Source organism: Podarcis gaigeae (assembly GCF_964106915.1).
Source record: "Podarcis gaigeae genome assembly, chromosome: 12".
Classification (NCBI taxonomy): Eukaryota; Metazoa; Chordata; class Lepidosauria; order Squamata; family Lacertidae; genus Podarcis; species Podarcis gaigeae.
The window spans coordinates 24063776-24083625 of NC_139688.1; the positions used below are offsets into that span (position 1 = coordinate 24063776).

The 19850-nt window shown below is 41.3% G+C and overlaps 1 protein-coding gene across 4 annotated transcripts in view; it reads right to left on the minus strand.

The window, feature by feature from the left end:
* The window catches only part of MALRD1 (MAM and LDL receptor class A domain containing 1), a 243669-nt gene that overhangs the window by 41853 nt on the left and 181966 nt on the right, over positions 1 to 19850 (minus strand). For all 4 annotated transcript variants that reach the window (XM_083704544.1, XM_083704545.1, XM_083704546.1 and 1 more), the window contains 3 exons: positions 13198 to 13473; positions 6706 to 6831; positions 5090 to 5153 (listed from right to left, as the gene is read on the minus strand). In XM_083704544.1, coding sequence (XP_083560670.1) covers positions 5090 to 5153; positions 6706 to 6831; positions 13198 to 13473 — 466 coding nt within the window. The remainder of the gene's footprint in view (positions 1 to 5089; positions 5154 to 6705; positions 6832 to 13197; positions 13474 to 19850) is intronic.

Genomic DNA, 19850 nt, shown 5'->3' on the forward strand with positions numbered 1-19850 from the left:
AGAACTTTTGCAAGATCTAATGACCACTTTGGATGCAAAGATGTATATTTAGGCCCTCATCCTGGTTCTTTCCATTGTTTGCAGTCACCTGCCTTCTTTCAGGAGAAGCATCCTGCCTTATAAACAGGCCTGTGTTTTTGCCTCATTGGATACAACTTAAAATTGTGGGAATCCAAGCGAAAATGCTGGGCATTTATCAGACAACCCACAGTATGCTTTCAGCATCCCAAGTACTGATGCAGCCTACCCCAGAGTCCTGTAAAGGGATTTGCAAACCTCAGCCCTGCAAGATGAATTCTCCCTCAGTCATCTTCCAAGGCTTTCGAATCACTCTCACTTTCCCTGTTCTCTAATGATTTCCTTTCCTTGTCGAACAGGCTTGCACTACTTTTGCATTAAGAATTCAATTATTTGGATCAGATGCTAAAAATATCTCCTGCTCTGATACCGCATAATCCGACAGGGCTGATAAAATACAAGCAAGAGCGCCTAAGGAAATATTTAGAACGTGCTGCTATGGTTACTCTCTGAGCAGGGGTGAACGCCTTTCCCAGCTTCAAAAATCCTTTAAGAAAAGATGCATATCGCTTTCATCAGTGGCTGGGCTTGACTTTGAAACTACTTCAGAAAAAAAGTTTTGTACTTCTTTGTAGAGAGGAAATGACCCAGCTATCAACCGTGCTGGAAGGTGGTAACTATTTGGGTCACAGTGCTGGCTCTGGGATGACTGATAGGCTAAATCTGGTCACTGGCCTTCCAGAAAAAATGCCACCCCAAAGAGAGCGGTCATCAGAGAGATCTTCAAAGCAATAACAGTCCCGCTTCTACGGCACTATTCAACACAAAGCTATTTCCTCTTTTCTAAAGTTACAGAAAAACATGACCTTGAATTGTTGTTGGCTCAGAAAAAGATGGAGTTTAGGAAGAAAATGGAGTTGGATTATTTTGAATGAATTGTTACACTCTTTACCTTAGGACACTAGATGTTGAGAAACATATTTCGTATTTGGAAACAGCCTCTAAGACCTAGGAATGGGATGAGCTAGGAATGGGAACATAAATAAATACGATAGGAGGATGAAGCAACCCAATTCAAAACTTCAAAGCTCTAATGGCAGGAGTATTCATGAGAAGGATCACGTTTTAGAAACCGTTATTGACTTTTTCCACTACCAATTAAATTTTCTTTAAAAATCCACTCAAATAAGCAGATTTGAGTAAATACGTTCAAAGCTCAAAATTTACTCAAGAAATGTAGCCTGCTTTTCTGTTAGTCATAGGTCTGAGAGAAGACTGCTGCCTTCTCAAAGTTTAATCATTATTTGCACTCATTCAATGAACCTTCTGTGCATTTTTGAAAATTGTGATTATATGGAATGACTGCTAAAAATGTATTTCACGGGTAGTTGCTGCTTAGTATTCACCCTACTTTACTGTCCCATAAAATAAATGGCACTGATATTTAACACCAGGGGTGTCTCATCCCACCTGTTAAAAGTTATGGCACATATCTACAACTGAGTGCGATTTTATTGTATCACAGTCTAATGCCCCGGTACTGAAGACATTAATAGAAGTACATCCTACTGATTTCACTGGGATTAACAAATTGACCAAAGTGACAGGTACATAGTTCTGCAAGGACCGCTTCTCACATTATTTAATTCCTAGAGGTGTATAATCTGTGTTGGGTATTTGTCTGTGCAGGGTCGTTTGTGAAAGTATTTATTTTTCTCAGTCCATCCATCCCACTTCTATCCTCCAAACTCCAAAGGCCTCAAAGTGTAAAAGGAAATTTTGTTCCCCCACCCACAATGACCCTGTGAAGTAGGTTAGATTGAGGTCCTTATATCCCTTGGGTACACTCCTCCCATTTCCAGGAGTGGTGAGGCAACATGCTCCCCAGCATGGCCCAATGGCCCATGGAGTATCAGGGGGAAATCACTCTGCAGCAGCAACAACAAAGGTAATTTAATTTAAACAAATGCTCAACTGATTTTTTTCCAATAACCTAAAAGCTGTAGGGAAACATTCTTTAAAAACATTTACAGGGAAATTATTTATTAAAACAAGATTAAAGGAAAATATTGAATATGAACAGTTTAATTTTTTCCTTATATATATTTACTTATATATATAGGTAAAGGACCCCTGGAAGGTTAAGTCCAGTCAAAGGCGACTATGGGGTTGCAGCACTCATCTTGCTTTCAGGTCAAGGGAGCCAGCATTTGTCCACAGACAGCTTTCTGGGTCATGTGACCAGCATGACGAAACTGCTTCTGGCGCAATGGAACACTGTGACGGAAGCCAGAGCACACAGAATCACCGTTTACCTTCCTGCCATAGTGGTACCTACACAGGCGGCAACCATTTTAGGCGTGTCCAACTGATGTGCAACCGCTGACACGCGTGTCCTTTTGGAACAGGAAAAGGGAGAAATGAAGGTGAAACACGTCGGAATGGTGGCAGGGGTGTAACACAGCATAATGGGGCATAGCAGGCTTATGCATGATCCACAGATGTGTTTGGGGGCCAGGAATGGAACCCCTGTGCAAAATAGTTGCTCTCTGTACCAGACACTTTTTACTGTAAATACAGTTATAATATTAAGTGCGGTATTATGATTTCAGGTGAGACACAACCGTAGAAACTGATGAATACCTAAGTAGTAAACAAACATCTTGCATCCATGTAGAGTTTCTGAATGTAAAAAGCAATAAGAAAAAATAAATTATAGATCTGCTTCTGCACAAAATATCTGGCGTTGAAGTTAGAAACACATTTCCCATCAATATTTGTGCTGGCTTTCTCCTCATGTATTCTTGTGAATTGACATTTTAACCTCATTCAGGTTTGTAATCAAGCCAAGAAAATTCAACTTTGAATGGCATTCATGCTGGCCTAATTTTGGAAGTGGTAGCAGAAGAAAAGGAAAAGTATTATGGATCCTCACATGGTTGCCTTCATAAAACGTTTATAATTATGCACCACTCTCCAAAAGTCACACATTAGTCCTGGCTGCCTTTCCAGATCTTCCATCTGCTCTTAATTCCCTAACTTGAAACTCAAACAGGGTGGACTCATTAAATCAAGGCAATTTGAATTTCTGATGAGTAATATGAAGACAGAGTACCATTTTAATCCTTCAGTTAAACCATTTCCCATTTGTTCTTCAAATATTTTCTAAACAAAAGTTCCTACCATTTAAACATGTGGCATTAATATTAATTAGAACTTTTTTTCTACACTGAAAATATTTGCTCACATACATTTTGTACTATAGTATACTATCTGTTTAGAACAGGGATGTGGGCCCTTCAGACTACAACTCCCATCATCCCTGATGCTGGCTATGTTGGAGGCTTGTGAGAGTTGGAGTTCAGCAACATCTGGAGGCAAAGAGCACAATGGTGACATTTCATTTCTCTCATCTCTGCCATATCTGACTTGCACTTGCACCAACACTGTTGCCTTGTGTCAAATCTCTGCACCAGTGCAGCATTTTGCTGCACCAGTTCCACACTTTGACATGTAACATAGTACTAGTATAATGATCCTGCACTTGATCATTTCTGCTTCTTGATTTGAATGGCAAACAATAGGTCCCAAGAGATCACCTCTTCCCATATCAGCCTGCCCACTTGTTAAAATCAGGACGAGAATGCTCTGTCCTATGACTCATCCAAGGCCAAAAACATGGCTGGGACAAGGGATCAGGCTTTTTGCTACTTGTCTATGAAAATAAGAAGTTCCTGCTGGATCAGGCTGAACGTCCCTCCTAGTCCAGCATCTTGTTCTCATGGTGACCAAGTAGACATCTATGGGAAGCCTGAAAGAAGACCGGAGCACAAGAGCATTTCCCCCTCTTATGGTTCCCAACGGTGCAGCAATAAAAATGCAAGCACATTTGCAAAGATAAGCAGGTTCCAGTATGGTTTCAAATTGGGTGGGGGGGCTACATGTTGGGTCCCTTCCAACACTACAATTCTATGATTCTATGAATTGGAATCCAGACGCATACTGCCTCCTAAAGAAAGGGGGGGGGGTGTTTCTCTATCTACTTTGTCCATAGGTAAAGGTAAAGGGACCCCTGACCATTAGGTCTAGTCGTGACCGACTCTGGGGTTGCGGCGCGCATCTTGCTTTATTGGCCAAGGGAGACGGCGTACAGCTTCCAAGTCATGTGGCCAGCATGACTAAGCCGCTTCTGGCGAACCAGAGCAGCGCACGGAAACGCCATTTACCTTCCCGCCAGAGCGGTACTTATTTATCTACTTGCACTTGACGTGCTTTCGAACTGCTAGGTTGGCAGGAGCTGGGACCGAGCAACGGGAGCTCACCCCATCGCAGGGATTCGAACCGCCAACCTTCTGATCGGGAAGTCCTAGGCTCTGTGGTTTAACCCACAGCGCCACTCACGTCCTTTGTACATACCCAGGCATAATTTTATATACCTCTAATATGTCTCCTTCTACTCGCCTGTTCTCTGAACTAAGAAGCCTCCAAAGTTGCAACCTTTCTGTACAGGGCATTGCTCCATCCCCTTGATTATTTTGCTGGCCCTTTCTGACCATTTTCCAGCTCTACAGAATTCTTTTTGAGGTGAAGCAACAGGAAATGCAAACAGTATTCCACATGCAGTCACACCATAGATTTGTAAAATAGCATTAAGATATTGATAGCTTTATTTTCAGTTCCTTTCTTAATAATCCCTAGCATGGAATTCATCTTTCTCACAGCTGCAGAACACTGGGTCTATTCTCTTTGAAAGAAGTAAAATAAATCCCTTAGGGCCTGGAGATTTTTTTGAGCCCTGGACAAGAAAACTACTGACCCCAGAAGTGTTGTTCCTCCTTTGGCACCACTCCTGCCTGCCTCTTACTTTTTCCTCAGACATACTGTACCATAACATCCTTTTCATATCTGCCTAGGACTGAGGCAGTATGACAGCATGAATATTGTTCTGAAGGAAGGAAAACAGAGCCTAGGAACATTGGACATAATTTCATCAGAAAGGAGAAGGATGGCTGGCCAATCCCATCAACCTTGAAATAAATGTACTGAAAAAGAAAACAGAAGCAAAACTTACTGGCAGATGGGAACAGGTTCCTTACTGCATGTTCCTCCATTTTTGCAATATGCCTCGGGACAATCTGGAGGGTGGGAAAATAAGGTTAAAAAATTATTTAAGTATGACAAGAGTTCTTGACATATGCAAAACATTGGACATATTCATTAGACAATATACAGTTAGAAGATTTACCATCTAAAGGATAATATTCCATAACTACTTGAGATAAGTTTATATTTTATACTTTTTAAAAAATCCACACACACACCAAATCCACAACCACACCCTGCCTTTCTTAATTTATAAAGGGCATGGTCCAGCTGACTTAAACAGTACTAAATGGCTGGATCACACCTAATATTTCTATGTTACCATAAGACGCCTATTCAGTTTTAGACACAGAACAGTGTAGAAGGTGATATTGACGAGGCAAATCCTACTTTTCTATCGGTGCTAGCTCTGGGTTTTGAGAGGTCCTTGAACAAAAGTCCTCAGTGGAACTCTCCCCTCCCGCCCTTCCTGCAAGTGCTTATTTCTGCCTCTGGACCCAATACACACAATGGCCTATGAAGAAATGGGAAGTGAGCGAGCCAGCAGTGGCAATGGCAGTGGCAGTGGCAGTTTCTCCTACTCACTTCCACGGTTTGCTGCTGCTTTCTTTCTGTGCCAGAGAGAAATGACGAATAGGTGGCACTGGCAAAAGGAACAGCAACAAGGCCAAGTAGGTGCAGCATAGGCCCTGCCGCGTGCCCAGTGATGCTGACCTCTGATGCTGACCCTGTTTTCTATTTTAAATTTCAAATATCTATGCCCATTTAACATTACTCATTAGGGTTGTCAGCTTGCAAACCAAAGACTCTCCCATACTTTGACTTTAGCATTGAACTGATAGATTAAAGAAGCTACAGGCTTTAAAAAAAAACCCCTCTTTCTTTGATCACTCCTCCTTCCTTGTTTTTCTTGTACAGTGGTACCTCGGGTTAAGAACTTAATTCGTTCTGGAGGTCCATTCTTAAGCTGAAACTGTTTTTAACCTGAGGTACCACTTTAGCTAATGGGGCCTCCCGCTGCCGCCACGCAATTTCTGTTCTCATCCTGAAGCAAAGTTCTTAACCCGAGGTACTATTTCTGGGTTAGCGGAGTCTGTAAGCTGAAGCATCTGTAAGCTGAAGCGTCTGTAACCCAAGGTACCACTGTATCTACTGTGTAGCTTGCTACAGCAAAGAAAGGAGATGGAAAGAAGAAAGGAGCTAGAAAACATGGGAGAGAGAAGCCACAGCTTCTTTGTGGTACAGGGGAGTTTATGAGTTGCAACCTGGCAACTCTAATCTCAGACAATTTCACCGTCTTTAATGTGTTTCGTTTTGGTACAGCATGTATTTTCTCTCCCAAATATATCTAAACACAGTTACACACTCAAAATGCACATAAGCGTTATCCAAGATAAATTCAAAAACATTTCATTGCAGTGAACCCTTCATGATTTTCCACATCAGTGACTCTGAGGTGGTGGACTCCACCATGCATGGGAACGCAGCCTGCTTCATCAACCACTCATGTGAGTGGTTTTCTGTAGGCTAAAGAAAAATCCTGTTTATTGTGAATGAAATTTTGACTAAAAATTGGCAGACTACCTGAACAGCTAGACTCATCAGGAGCAAAATCAATGCAATCTACAATGCCATCACATCGCCGAGAAACTGGAATACAGCTATTAGTCGATGGACATAACAAAGACCCATTGAAGCAATCTTTAATAGCTAAATGAAAGGAGAAACAAACAAGATGGTTAGAGAGCCTTGTTATTTAGTGATACAACATAGCAACAAGACAAATAGTTGGTTATTCACTTTAACCTTACAGAAATGTTATAGGGTTTGTTCTGGTTTCTAGTCATCTTTGTGGCAGCCCCTTTAAATCCATATTGTTAGTTTTAATCTATAAAGTTCTAAACTGCTTGCTTCTGAATGTGTGCAGGAGTTTAATTTCATTCCTATGCTCCATTGTGTTCTCTAATTTCCCCGTGGAGATCCAGGCATGCTCTGTCTATGGAATATTTCTGACGACAACTGAAAATGTACCTGTTTAGCCAGGCACTTCCCTGTCTTTAATATTGGTCCTCAGCATTCCCAGTTTACTGTGATTGATTTTTGAATTTTGTTTTATTGAGCTGGTCATATTGTGTTATTTTATTTATATATAAAACACCTTGGGGTCCCCCCCCCACAATGGAAAGTATATAAATTATCAGTATGTGTGTGTGTGTATGTGTATTATTACAATAATAATAATAGATAAATAATACATTTAACAGTGCATGTGACATACGCTCAACACTCTCAAAATATGTGTCATGTGACTGTGTGTTGACAAGAATTCTCAACAGATGCTCCAGAAGTGTTTATCTTTCCAGTGGGCATGCTTCAAATACTATCCCTTAAGGCCATTCTGTACAATGAATGTACACAGTTTGACCGCTCAGCAGTTGATGACTCAGTGGACTGTCTGAACTGACTCCATTGAAAAGTATGACATGGTTTGAAACATCTCTGCATATTGTATGGCGGCTCCCCATTTGTGGAATGCTCTCCCCAGGGAGGTAGGCTGGTGCCAGCATTATATACTGGTATCTTTAGTTGCCAGGCAAAAACTTTCCTCCATACCTAAGCCATTGGCCTTTAACTATCTTGGGTCTTTTAGAAGTGGGTGAGATGTTTTTAATGTATCTCTTTTCCCCCTTGGTTTTTTGTTTTTTAAAAAATGTTTGGCTGTAAGTCTCTTTGGGTTGCCTTGGACAAGATAAAGTGACTAACAAAATTAATAAATTAAATTAAATTTAAAATGTGATGGTTGTTTCACATATGCAAATTGTTGCTTGATGTTTCATCCACAATGCAATTCAGGACCAGAGATGTGTATGCTGTATGCCAGAGATGCCTTTTATTTAACTTAATATTGAAACTATGCAGCTAGATGAAAATAATTACACATTGCCTCCATGCAAGAGAGTATTTATCCCGGTACCAATAAATCACCAAATATTCTAAAATGTTCTATTTTGTGTTGCAAAAATTAAAACACACTGTGCTTGCAAGCATAAAAATATCTATCCTGTTTTTTCACCTAAAGCTGTATACTGCCATGCAGCAGCATTCCACTATAATCTCTAAGATCATCTAACGTCAAAGAACTCTAAAGGGATAATCTTGGAGGAAATGCATAAGCCTCCAACTAATTCATGATGGGATCACTGATCAACAGGATGTGACCCAAATGCCTGTGCTTAGTCTTCCAGAAACTAACAGCGTTTTGTCATTAGAGCTACTATAATTAATGAAATGTTCTGTAGTATTGTCTGAGATTATTATTTTTCAGTATCATTGTTTAAAAGACTATGGGCAGATTTCTTCCCACCCCAATGGCATTGTTGGTTGACTAATTTCACATTCAGGAGAATTGGTCTCAGAATGGGATAATATTTTTTTAAAAACCAAGGAAATGACAAATGTATGCACAGCTACAAAGGTCTGATATCATTTATCCATTCAAAGCCAGGGCATTACTAACAAATTCTGAAAGTAGCTGCATCAGCAAATAACAATGGCGTATGCCCACTTCAGCAACAATACAATCTCTTTAATCGTATTATTACATACGAATGCAACAGCATTACTACAGGCAAGTGCTGGGCAACTATGAATAGGCAGAGAGTCCTGCTTGTGTTTCGGGGCTTTCAAACCCACAAGGAATGGCTGGGTGGTTGAGGGCAACTGTGTTAATTCAAGAATAACTACAGTGAAATCACCGTAAATTCACCAAATGACACCGAGAGCCACATTAGAGACAGGTATCTCAAGGTATTTCATGTGATTCAAATTTTGAACACAGAGCAGAAAAAAACCTATTCAAAATAGCAAGATAGTATGTCCCATTTGCCAGATCTAGCAATCTGAATTTACAGCAGATAATTACTGAACATGAACTTTGTGACTACATAATCTTTGAACCATCTGACCACAACTTGTATCACCCCATAATGTCACATCTCAGAGTTTCAGACAGATCCCACACAGAGGTAAATCAAATATCCCTTAGCTTGACTGAACTCAGCATTTTAGCAGCAAACGATAAGATTTAATGAATTAATTATTTTGACTTTGATTAGTTTGGAGAGTTCACCTTTCAGTAGGATTAGTTCAATTAGCTCAATTTATGAGGACTACTTGATTTTTAGTTAGTTTTTTTCAGTTAGTTTGGTTAATATGAAGTGATCAGATTCATTAGTGCTGAGGTACGATTTCAGAAGTATTCAAAAATCATTTTGAAGCAAGAAAAAAGAGTGGTGCAAACCCACTGTGGGACACATTTTTGCCAATGATTTTGACTGCCTTAATTGGTGAACCTCCAGAGGGGAATTATGGGATTATTAACTGAGAGTATGTGACAGTTTTAATATGTTTTTAGTTGTTCATAATTGTTCTTAAATATTTTTATTGTATTTTTATTGTTGTTTACATTTATGATTCCCCCTTTTCACTTTTGTGTAATCTCCCTAAAGAATCCTTTATTTAGTCGTGATTAAGATCTTTAATGCCATCTAATCCATATTGATTCTGCATGAGACAATTTTTAGAATAATACTGTAGCATGTAAAATATTAAACATTATGCTTCTTTAAAAGTAAGTATGCTCCTAAAAGAATGAGCTCCTCATCCATGATCACTAAACACTATCCAAACAAGCAAAACATTCTTGTAGTGTGTGTGTAAAATGGAAGTATGGTGAGAATGAAAAGCATAATGCACACAACAGAAAAATGAAAACTATTTCAGCATTTAATTATAAAAATAAAAACCAAATAGTATCACAATTACAAGCAATATATTTCAGCAGCCAAATACAGTGGTACCTCAGGTTAAGTACTGAATTCGTTCCGGAAGTCTGTACTTAACCTGAAACTGTTCTTAATCTGAAGCACCACTTTAGCTAATGGGGCCTCCTGCTGCTGCCGCGCCGCAGGAGCACGATTTCTGTTCTCATCCTGAAGCAAAGTTCTTAACCTGAAGTACTATTTCTGGGTTAGCGGAGTCTGTAACCTGAAGCGTATGTAATCTGAAGCGTATGTAACCTGAAGCGTGTAATCTGAGGTACCACTGTACAGTTTTACCCTACGTACTCCTAGAAGGAGACTTTGGCTATTTTCGTTGTTTTTATGGATACTCAAGGAAAGTTTGTCACAGACAGATCCAAATTGCTACAAGTTTCTCAGCAATCTATCACCTGATACAGTTATCCTGTGTGCAGAAACATCCTCCTTTATGTCAATTGTTGGTAAGCGTTAGGCATTTGAGTCCGCCATATGTGACTATTCAGAATGAGGGACTGCTCAGGAATGAGGTCTGAGCAGCTTTTATTCTCTGCATATAGTTAAGATATTGGCAAGGACTTAACTGTAACTCTAGAATTCTCTGGCTGTTTTAATGTTTATACTTAAGTTGCATTTCTTGCTTTGCAGTTAATGAATATTGCATGCAGTCCAGGTTCTCTGATAGTTAAAACTGACTTTTGTGAGGGACAATTAACACCATCCTATTAATGTTTCATGATGCTAATATGACATTTATGTTGGATCTTGAATGCTAATGAAGTTTTTGTGGGTGCAACTATATTTGTTTCCACCACAGGGGATGGAGGTAGGGGAAAACAGACTCAGCCCTTTAAAAATAAAATAAAATTCATTAACACTTTGTCTTTCAAGGCTTATAGGGATACAACCCAGATCCTATTAATGGCAGAATAAAGGACAGGAAAATCATTTTTCAGTCATTGCTGTCAGCAGTGAAGCCACACTCTACTTGGGCAAATGAGCAATGTATACCTACCTACCATTAATTCAATTTTTATTCCTTCTCTGTTTTAAATTATGCAGTTTAAAAAAATAAAATAAATAAGTGAGATTATATCCTGTTTGTAAGAATTTGGGATGGCGGAAGGACTGGCTAAGTACAACATTTGTAACCATAAGCAGTAATTTCATGCTTCTGGAAGACAGAGCAGGAAATAAAATCCACCATATTAATCGTTATAATGCAACATTAACATATATACCCTACTATCAAGCTCTTCTGTCAGCACTGCTGGAATCCTCCTGTCTACACAAATCTTTAAATCACACATGGCAAGAATTTTGTGGTGGCAGGAGTAGTGGAGATGAGGGTTTACAAAGATCTGAGTGAAAGATTTTCTGATTGCCTCCCTTTTCATTCTGGATTTAAGTTTTATCTCTACAGAACATATTCAACTACACCACCCCAGTCTAGTGCCTGGTCTGGGAAAGGAATTTTCACTCAATAAAAACTGGGGCTCAAAACTCAGAAAAGGATCTAGGTGGCTTACGGTACAGATCAGGAATTTATAACAGGAAGGGAAACAATATGCATTAAATGATAGGAGCCACATGGCTTGCTAGTTCAGGAGAGTTAACGTAAAACACACACATGTAGCAATGTTTTATGTCTGCCAGCCCTCATGACAGTCGCAAACATTTAATACAAATGTGTCACACGTTAACACTAAAAAGAGAAATAGAACATGGTGAGTAATTACAGCACACTATTTATATATTTTTAATAGGATTTTCCCCCAGGTAAGTGTGCACAGGATTGCTGCCTAACAATGTAGCCTCTATATAAATTTACACACAATTAAGTCTTATTGAATTTAACAAGGCTTACTCCTAGAAAACTGAGTTTAGAATTGTAACCCAGATCTATTAATATGATGAGATTTTCTTATTTGTGCTCTCTTGCAGAAACATGAGCAGAAATAAGTTCTATCTGTAAGTGCTATCTCATTTGCTTCCATGAGAGGCAGCACAAAGGGATTCAGAAAAATAGCTGCTCCTTCCCATGAAGTAAATGAGCAAGTCCGCTCATACAAGGAGATTTATGCGCCCATTTGTATATATACAGAGCTCTGGGGTGAGGTCATCTTTTCTTTTCTTTATTCATCATTTTTGAACCAACAAAATTGCCATACATGCAAATGGGCTTACCTCCAGTGCCAGTATTCCAAATATACTGTATAAACAGTATTTTAAATTAAATTAACTCTTTTGAGTGGCTCCCAGTGGGCATACATAAGCCTCTTCTAGGTCTTGCCAGTAACTGAGGTGCATACCTTATTTTAGTTTTTTTATCTTATATTTATCTTATAAAATTATCTTAACTATTTTGAAACTTCCATCAGTCCAAGAATGCACACAAAGATGTCTTTATCACAGGTATTCAACCCAATGGTTTAAACTCAAGGAAGAATTTTGTTATATGGGAGGGTATCATGGAGCCATGCCTTTAATTTTTCATCCCCTAAAAGTCAATTCCACTTCTTAATAACATCAGAGGGCAGGGAAATGTAGACTCTTTATATTCACAAGATTGATCTGTTATTATATTGATGCTGCAAATGTTTAGAATATGTAGTAGCTGGATCCATTCCCATTCTGCTGTATCAAGTAGAGACTATGACCAAGTCAGACCTTTAAGCGTCAGTTTCCTAGCCCTGATGATTCAATAATAATTCAATAATAATTGAGGCAAACTATAAATTATAATTCGCCTCAAATGTGATAAGATTGCTGTAGGGTGCACTGGGAATTTCTAAAGACCCCTGGGACTTATCTTTGTTATTTGTCCATGTGACATATCATTCAATATTATGTTATACTAGTTGGCAGGGTCCCATGGACTGCAAGAAGATCAAACCTATCCATTCTTAAGGAAATCAGCCCTGAGTGCTCACTGGAAGGACAGATCCTGAAGCTGAGGCTCCAATACTTTGGCCACCTCATGAGAAGAGAAGACTCCCTGGAAAAGACCCTGATGCTAGGAAAGATTGAGGACAGTGTTCTTGAAGCTATGAACATGAGCTTGACCAAGCTGCGGGAGGCAGTGGAAGACAGGAGTGCCTGGAGTGCTCTGCTCCATGAGGTCACGAAGAGTTGGACACGACTAAACAACAACAGTGGGCAGGGGGTTAAGTAAAAATAAATAAACCAAACATTACCCATAGAATCATAATATTTTACATTGACTTTGGGTTGTAGCTTTTGTATACAATGAACTTACGGCAATTGGCTTCATCTTCATTGAACCTACAGTCGGCCACACCATCGCATCTCAGGAGTGATGGGATACACGACTTGTTAGCACACTGGAATTCTGCTTCCTTGCAATGTCTCGGGGAGGCTGTGGTAGGTTGCTCAGTAGGGCAGGCCATTTCATCAGTCCCATCAATGCAGTCTTCCACTCCATTGCACTTTGCAGAAAGAGGCACACACTGCTTTACGTAGCTGCATGTGTATCTCTCACTGCCACACGTTTGAGGTTGTGGTACAATTGGTCCTAGGGGGAAAGGATGTGGAAAAGAATTTCAATTATAGGATGATCTGCTTGAATTACAGGGCCAGGGAGCCTCCTTACCTTTTCAGGGAGCCTTCTTACCCTATCAGCTACTGTTTTCAGAAATCTGCAGAGTGAACTTAGGCTCCACACTTACATGGGAGTATGTTATTTCTCACTGAGTAGGCATGCTTTGAATTAGTTGCAGCTTTTTAACCACTTCTTTCTGGAATAATGCATCTGACATAGGAGATATTGAGTAAAAGGTAAGATTGCTGCAACTTGCAACACAAGCCTAAGCATTTATATTTACAAGAAAATCCCACTGAATTCAATAGGGCATACTCCCAAGTATATATTTTTTTGGCATTGTAACCTTAATTTCCTTTATAATCACAGGCAGTCAAACCTTCTTTTTCTTTTTTTCTTTTTTGTACTTCTGAAAAAGAGTCATCCTCTTTGCCTTGAATAATGAGAGTGTTTAAATCCTTGGCAGAATTAGGGCCTAAGTATTTATGCCATTCTGACAACTTGCTCTTTGGAAGAAGAATTTAACAGAGGTCAGGATACATAAGGACCAAGGCTATGATTCAAGCAAGCTTATTTAGAAGGTTTGAGAAAAAATCAATTGGAGTACATCAAAATAAATGTGTTTAGGATTGAGAGGCCAATATAGTTAAGAATGAAAAGTGGTGGTCCTGAGATTCAGTGAAGAAATATCTGATGGTTGATCAAATTCTTATCTCCATAAATCCAGTCCAAAGCTATACAATAAAGACTTGTGTTTTTTTTAACTGTTTGCACGTTTCATTAATTAATGATCCAGTATTTCTTCTAGCACCAAACTTTGGCTGGAATTAGTTAGATCTTACTGTTGACATAGCTAACACAGATATATGCTATGGTATTCTTTGGTTCCTGGAGCAGAAAGGCAGTAATAAACATTTATATATAGTCTAAATGAAATGTTTCAATTTAGAAAAAATCGGAAGTATAACACACTGCTGTTTATTATGTGAGATAAATGAGGTTCTCCCCCTTCAGGATATTTTTAAGTATCAACATCTCAGGTAATAAACATACCCATTCACCCCTTCTTTGTAATTGCACTATCCTAAAATGGTATTAAGTATAGCATGCTACTGCCAATTTGCCATTCAAAGTGGACAATGATGCAACTTCTTGTGTGAGTGATGGTGCCCCATTAAAAGAGCTACAATACTATTTATTATATTTTCATACCCTTTACTCAATCACCTCAGCTCAATGTACCGAGTTCTTGCCCATCCCATTTTATCCTCACAACAAACTCGTGATACTGGCCAAGCTGAGAGGAAATGACGGGCCCAAGATTGCTCAGAGAGTTTCATGGCTGATGAGGATTTGAACCTTGGTTTCCCTGGGCCCTATCTGACACTCTAAGCATTTATACCACATAAAATCTAAAACCCAAGGGCTCATTTTCTGTGAATTCTGTGACAATAGAGGAGTGATCATTGTAACCAAAACACAGAGGACACAATCCAGGGAAAGTTTAGCATGCTGATGATGCACTGTGAACTAAGCACGGGAAGTTCCAAAATCACATTAATTTCAGTGGGACTTTGGCATACAGTGGTACCTCGGGTTACATACGCTTCAGGTTACACACTCCGCTAACCCAGAAATAGTGCTTCAGGTTAAGAACTTTGCTTCAGGATAAGAACAGAAATCGGGCTTTGGTGGCGCGGCGGCAGCAGGAGGCCCTATTAGCTAAAGTGGTGCTTCAGGTTAAGAACAGTTTCAGGTTAAGAACGGACCTCCAGAACAAATTAAGTACTTAACCCGAGGTACCACTGTAGTTAACTTTCTCCTATGTGCATTGTGTATATACCAACAAAGCAAAATTATACTTAAAAACCACAAATTTCTGCTTTGATAAGAACCAACAAACTCTGATGACTGTACCCATATTTACCAAAACAATGTGAATTTCTAATGAATTTAAGAGAAAAATGCTGCTCTTAAGGCCTTTGTCAAGAAAATATATGTTAGGGGTGTGCATTGGCTCTGTTTGAGCCAACTAATGAGGTGAACTGGGATTTTTTGCTGCCTTCCTGAAGGGCAATGTCAGGGTGTTCACAAAACCTTGTGTCGTTCTGTTGCTTTGTTTCTGGACTTTTTTTTATATTATATAGTTCTGTGTTTTACTATATATTTTTATCTTTCTCTAGCTTTTCTGTGGGCTTTGCTTTTTTTGTTAAAGCATAGCAGTGGAGGATTTTTAAAGAAACGACAACCCCAAAAGCTTCATTTCAGGGTTTTTTTAAACAAACAAACAAACAAACGTTGCTCTACTTTAACAATAAATAAACAAATTGCTAATCAGAACTCTACAGGCAGCATTCCAGACAGTCTCATGTTGTAAGATGTACTAGAGATGAAAAGCATCACGAAGAGAAGGCCACACAGAGGATACATAAACAGAAATAATTCTAACACAAATGGTTTATGGAGGGGGAACCAGCAGGTTGCACCTTGTAATGCAGAACTGAAACTACAATGCTTGAGAGCTGACTCAGAAAATTCCTAGTATGGCAAACCAGACGAGCCAACATTTATTCATTTAATTTCATAAAATTTATGCACTGCTTGATGTAAACAAAAAACTCGAAGTGGTTTACAAAAAGATAAAACAATTAAATCACAAAAAATACATTACAGGAAGCCTTCTGGATAGCACAAAAAACTAGTGGAATGGGAAAGCTGGTGTGATGGTTCAAACTTTTAAAACATGTACAAGCAAGAATACACATCACTTGACCACTTCTTAATTGTTTTAAGGTGAGAAAGAGCAAGACTCCCAACCATCCCCTGTGCTTTTCCCTACTCATGAAGGATTATGGAGGGAAATGAATTATTTCTCCCACTAAAAGCTTCTGGACATATTTATCTGCAATTTGGCAGGTCTAATACAGTCTTAATGAGCTTCCATGTAATAAATAATATATTTTTTATTTATACCCCGCCCAAATATTCCATCCATTTTGGTCAAGGAAAACATTATAGCTGTTTTTAGATTCCCCATTATGGTGAATAGGGGCCACAGAGTTTTAGATTATACAGAGTAGCCTGGAACCTAAACCACAAAATGAAGTGATGAGACCACAAAATAACACACAAACAGATCTAAATCTTAAAAGTGTTTAAAGCTACAGATACAACACAAATCTTGTGGCTGTGTCCAATGCTAATATACATCAATGGTTTCTGTGATCCCCAAAGAAGAGCACAGGCTCCTAACACATCAGAGACTAGAATATTTTCATACAGCTTTGTACCATTATAGTAGTTTGTTGCTACTACCAGTAAAGGTAAAGGGACCCCTGAGCATTAGGTCCAGTTGTGACTGACTCTGGGGTTGCGGCACTCATCTCGCTTTACTGGCCAAGGGAGCCGGCGTACAGCTTCTGGGTCACGTGGCGAGCATGACTAAGCCGCTTCTGGCGAACCAGAGGAGCGCACGGAAAGCGTGTTCTCACTAAAAGGAGAGCACGGGTTGCGGATGGGGCTATACAAGGCACCCCATGATTGCTAGGCAAGTTAAAGCCAGGGCTTGTTTAGATGGGAGGATCTGGTTATCTGGGGAAAGTTGATGTTGCAAACTTAGGGGTGGGGTCAGTGGCTATTTAAGCAAGGTCCACAGCTTTCTCTTTCTCTTTTGCTGTGGACATCGGATCTTGTGGACATCGGATCTCATCGGATCTCTGAGTGACTACAGCAGAAGTTTGGGTCGTATACCCTTTCCCTTTGTTTTTCTTCCTCCATTTTCTCCTCTTTCTTTAATTTGTTGCTGAAAGATCCTTCCCCACTTTATTTAATTTTCCTGTTTGTTTTGATTCCCTTTAATTTAGTCGGGGGGGGGGTGCTCGGCCTGGGCCCAGGGGCCGTGTGGGGAGGGCTTCCCTCAATTCCCCTGCCCTCTTGCAGGGTCGATCCCCAGTCAAGGGAACATTTCTTCTCAGTTTGTCCTTGCTTCTCCCTTCCCCACAGGCTTCTGTTGGTAGCTTCCCTGCGGCTGGCTGCCTGGCTAGGGGTGGCTTACCTTGCCCTGTAGCAGGCCCTGGGAGGCCGGCCTGGTGTTGCTGGGGGGCTGGGTGCCGCTGGTTGTCCCCAGAGGTGCATTGATTTGAGCGGAGAGCTGTGAGGCCTCCATTTTGCAGCCTCATTAGGCGGGAGCGCCATTTTGATTCCTCTCGGCCACGTGGCGGCCTCTAGCGTTCAGGCCTAGTAATTGCAGGGCCTGGTGGTTGCTTTATCCTAGGCTGAGTATAATTGGTACTACTGCGACCTCTTGTGGCAGTTGATATGTTTGCAGGCAATTAATTTCTTCAATTGCACGCAGCCTGGACGGCTAGTGTAGGTGTGTGTGCTGGTAAAGAGCACAAGGTTGTGGTTTGTTTCCGTATTGGACAGCTTCTGATTTGGTGGCTGGTGCTCTTCCCAGCTGCTCCTGGGTTACCGATCTGTTGCATAATCTGTAAGCAAGTGGTTGCCTCCTGTCTACTGGTGCATCATTTTATAGTCTAGGTCTTAGTTTTAATTAACTATTTAATTCATTCTGCTTCATTTTCTTGCAGATTCTAGCGTCTTAAAGAACTTAGTTGGTTTTTTTTTTTTTTCCCCTCCTCTACTTAATTTTATTTTCTTTTCTTTTCTCACCAGTAGTAGGAATGGCTCCTAAGAAGGCAGCAGGAAGGCCTGTTCCAGCCCGCTCCTCGAAGCGGCCTATAAAAGGCCCATCCCAGGCCTTGCGATCTCCGCAGCCTGGTCAGTCCTTGAAACGCATCCAGGCTATGGTTTCAAGTTTGTCTGGCGACCCGGTGACACTGGCAAGGGTAGAGGCGGAGATGGATGGCCTGCTACACCGTTGCTCGACCCCGTCAACGTCATCAGCATTCCCGCCTCCCCCGGTGGATGTTTCCTCTCCTGCATCATCATCTAGTGAAGAAGGGGAGCCACTGTTAGCCGGAGTTGGCTTACCTGATGCTCCGCAGGTCCAACCTTCGGTGCTGCCTGTATCGCAGGATGCAGTGCCTAGGGGCCGTGGTCGTGCCAGGGTCGGCGCCAGAAGAAGCGCATCGACCCGGGGCCGCGCTGTACGGGGCTCACCTGTACGGCCCCCAGCGCTGGGGCATTCTAATCCAGTTCATTCACAAGTTGTCTCTGTTCAGTCAGCCCCAGGTGCAGTGCAACAGGGTGAAGCGTCAGATTCTTCGATTGAAGACAGTCTTCCTCTTCCTCCAAGGTCCTCTTCCGGTGGGCATCGTCGCCGAAAAAGGGGCTCCAGGAGGCACTCTAAGAAGAGACGGAGGGACACATCGTCCTCCACTTCAGGTACTTCCTCCATCAGCTCTAGCAGTGATGAGGGGGCCCCCCTTAAGCTTTACTGGGGCTACGGGGAGTCGTTGGGGCTGCCAAAGTGGGTTTGGGAGCGTAGGGCAAATTCTCATAGGGCCAGGTATGGCGCCGTACAGGAGTGTCGAGAAGGGGTCCTGGTGCCTGACGTAAGAGTCTCCACCAATTCTGCTAGGGATATTATTCCTGGTGCCCACTTGTCTTCCAAATTGCGGTCTAGGATTCTGGATGGCCGCTACGTGGATATTTTCAGCTTGGCTCCTCCGCTTGATGGTCGGGAGCCGCTGGACAAGGGCCTTTCCGTTCCCAAAAGACGGACAATTGTAGCAAAGGCTGACAGGACTTTTGAACGTTGGATGGATAGTTTCCAGGTTTTTGCTGGTGTGATTTCTGCAGCGTATCCCAAGAGGTCTCTGCACCTCTGGGTTTATCTGTCTATTGTCCGTTCAGCTTTTACGATGGCTGGCGAGACTGCTGCATTATCATATGACCAGAACTTTAGGCGTAGGGCGGCCAAGATACCGACGGCCCGCTGGGACAGGAAGGACTTGGATGTGTGGACCACTTATGTGGCACCACGTATTGAGAAGAAGGCTTCTGAGTTGCAAAAATTCAAGCCTGCCACCCAAAAAGTTGGGCGCAAGTGGTTCTGCTGGGACTTTAATAAGGGCATTTGCCAACGTCAAGCCTGTAAATTCGCACACCTTTGTGACAAATGCTCTGGGAGCCACTCGGCTTCTGCTTGCTCCGCGGCCAGGCGGCCCTTTCGCAGGGGAGGGGGCTCCCAGCAGCCCCCCAAGGTCCCTGCCCAGCCTCCTGTTCCCGGAGCAGGAAAGTGATATCTTTTCTTTGGCCTATACTCCGGTTCGGCTACAGCCGTTACTGGCGTTACTGGAATCTTACCCAGACAGAGAGTCAGCGTCGTATTTGAGTAATGGTTTTTCGCTGGGATTTAGGATCCCAGTGGTCGTGGCCCCTGTAGC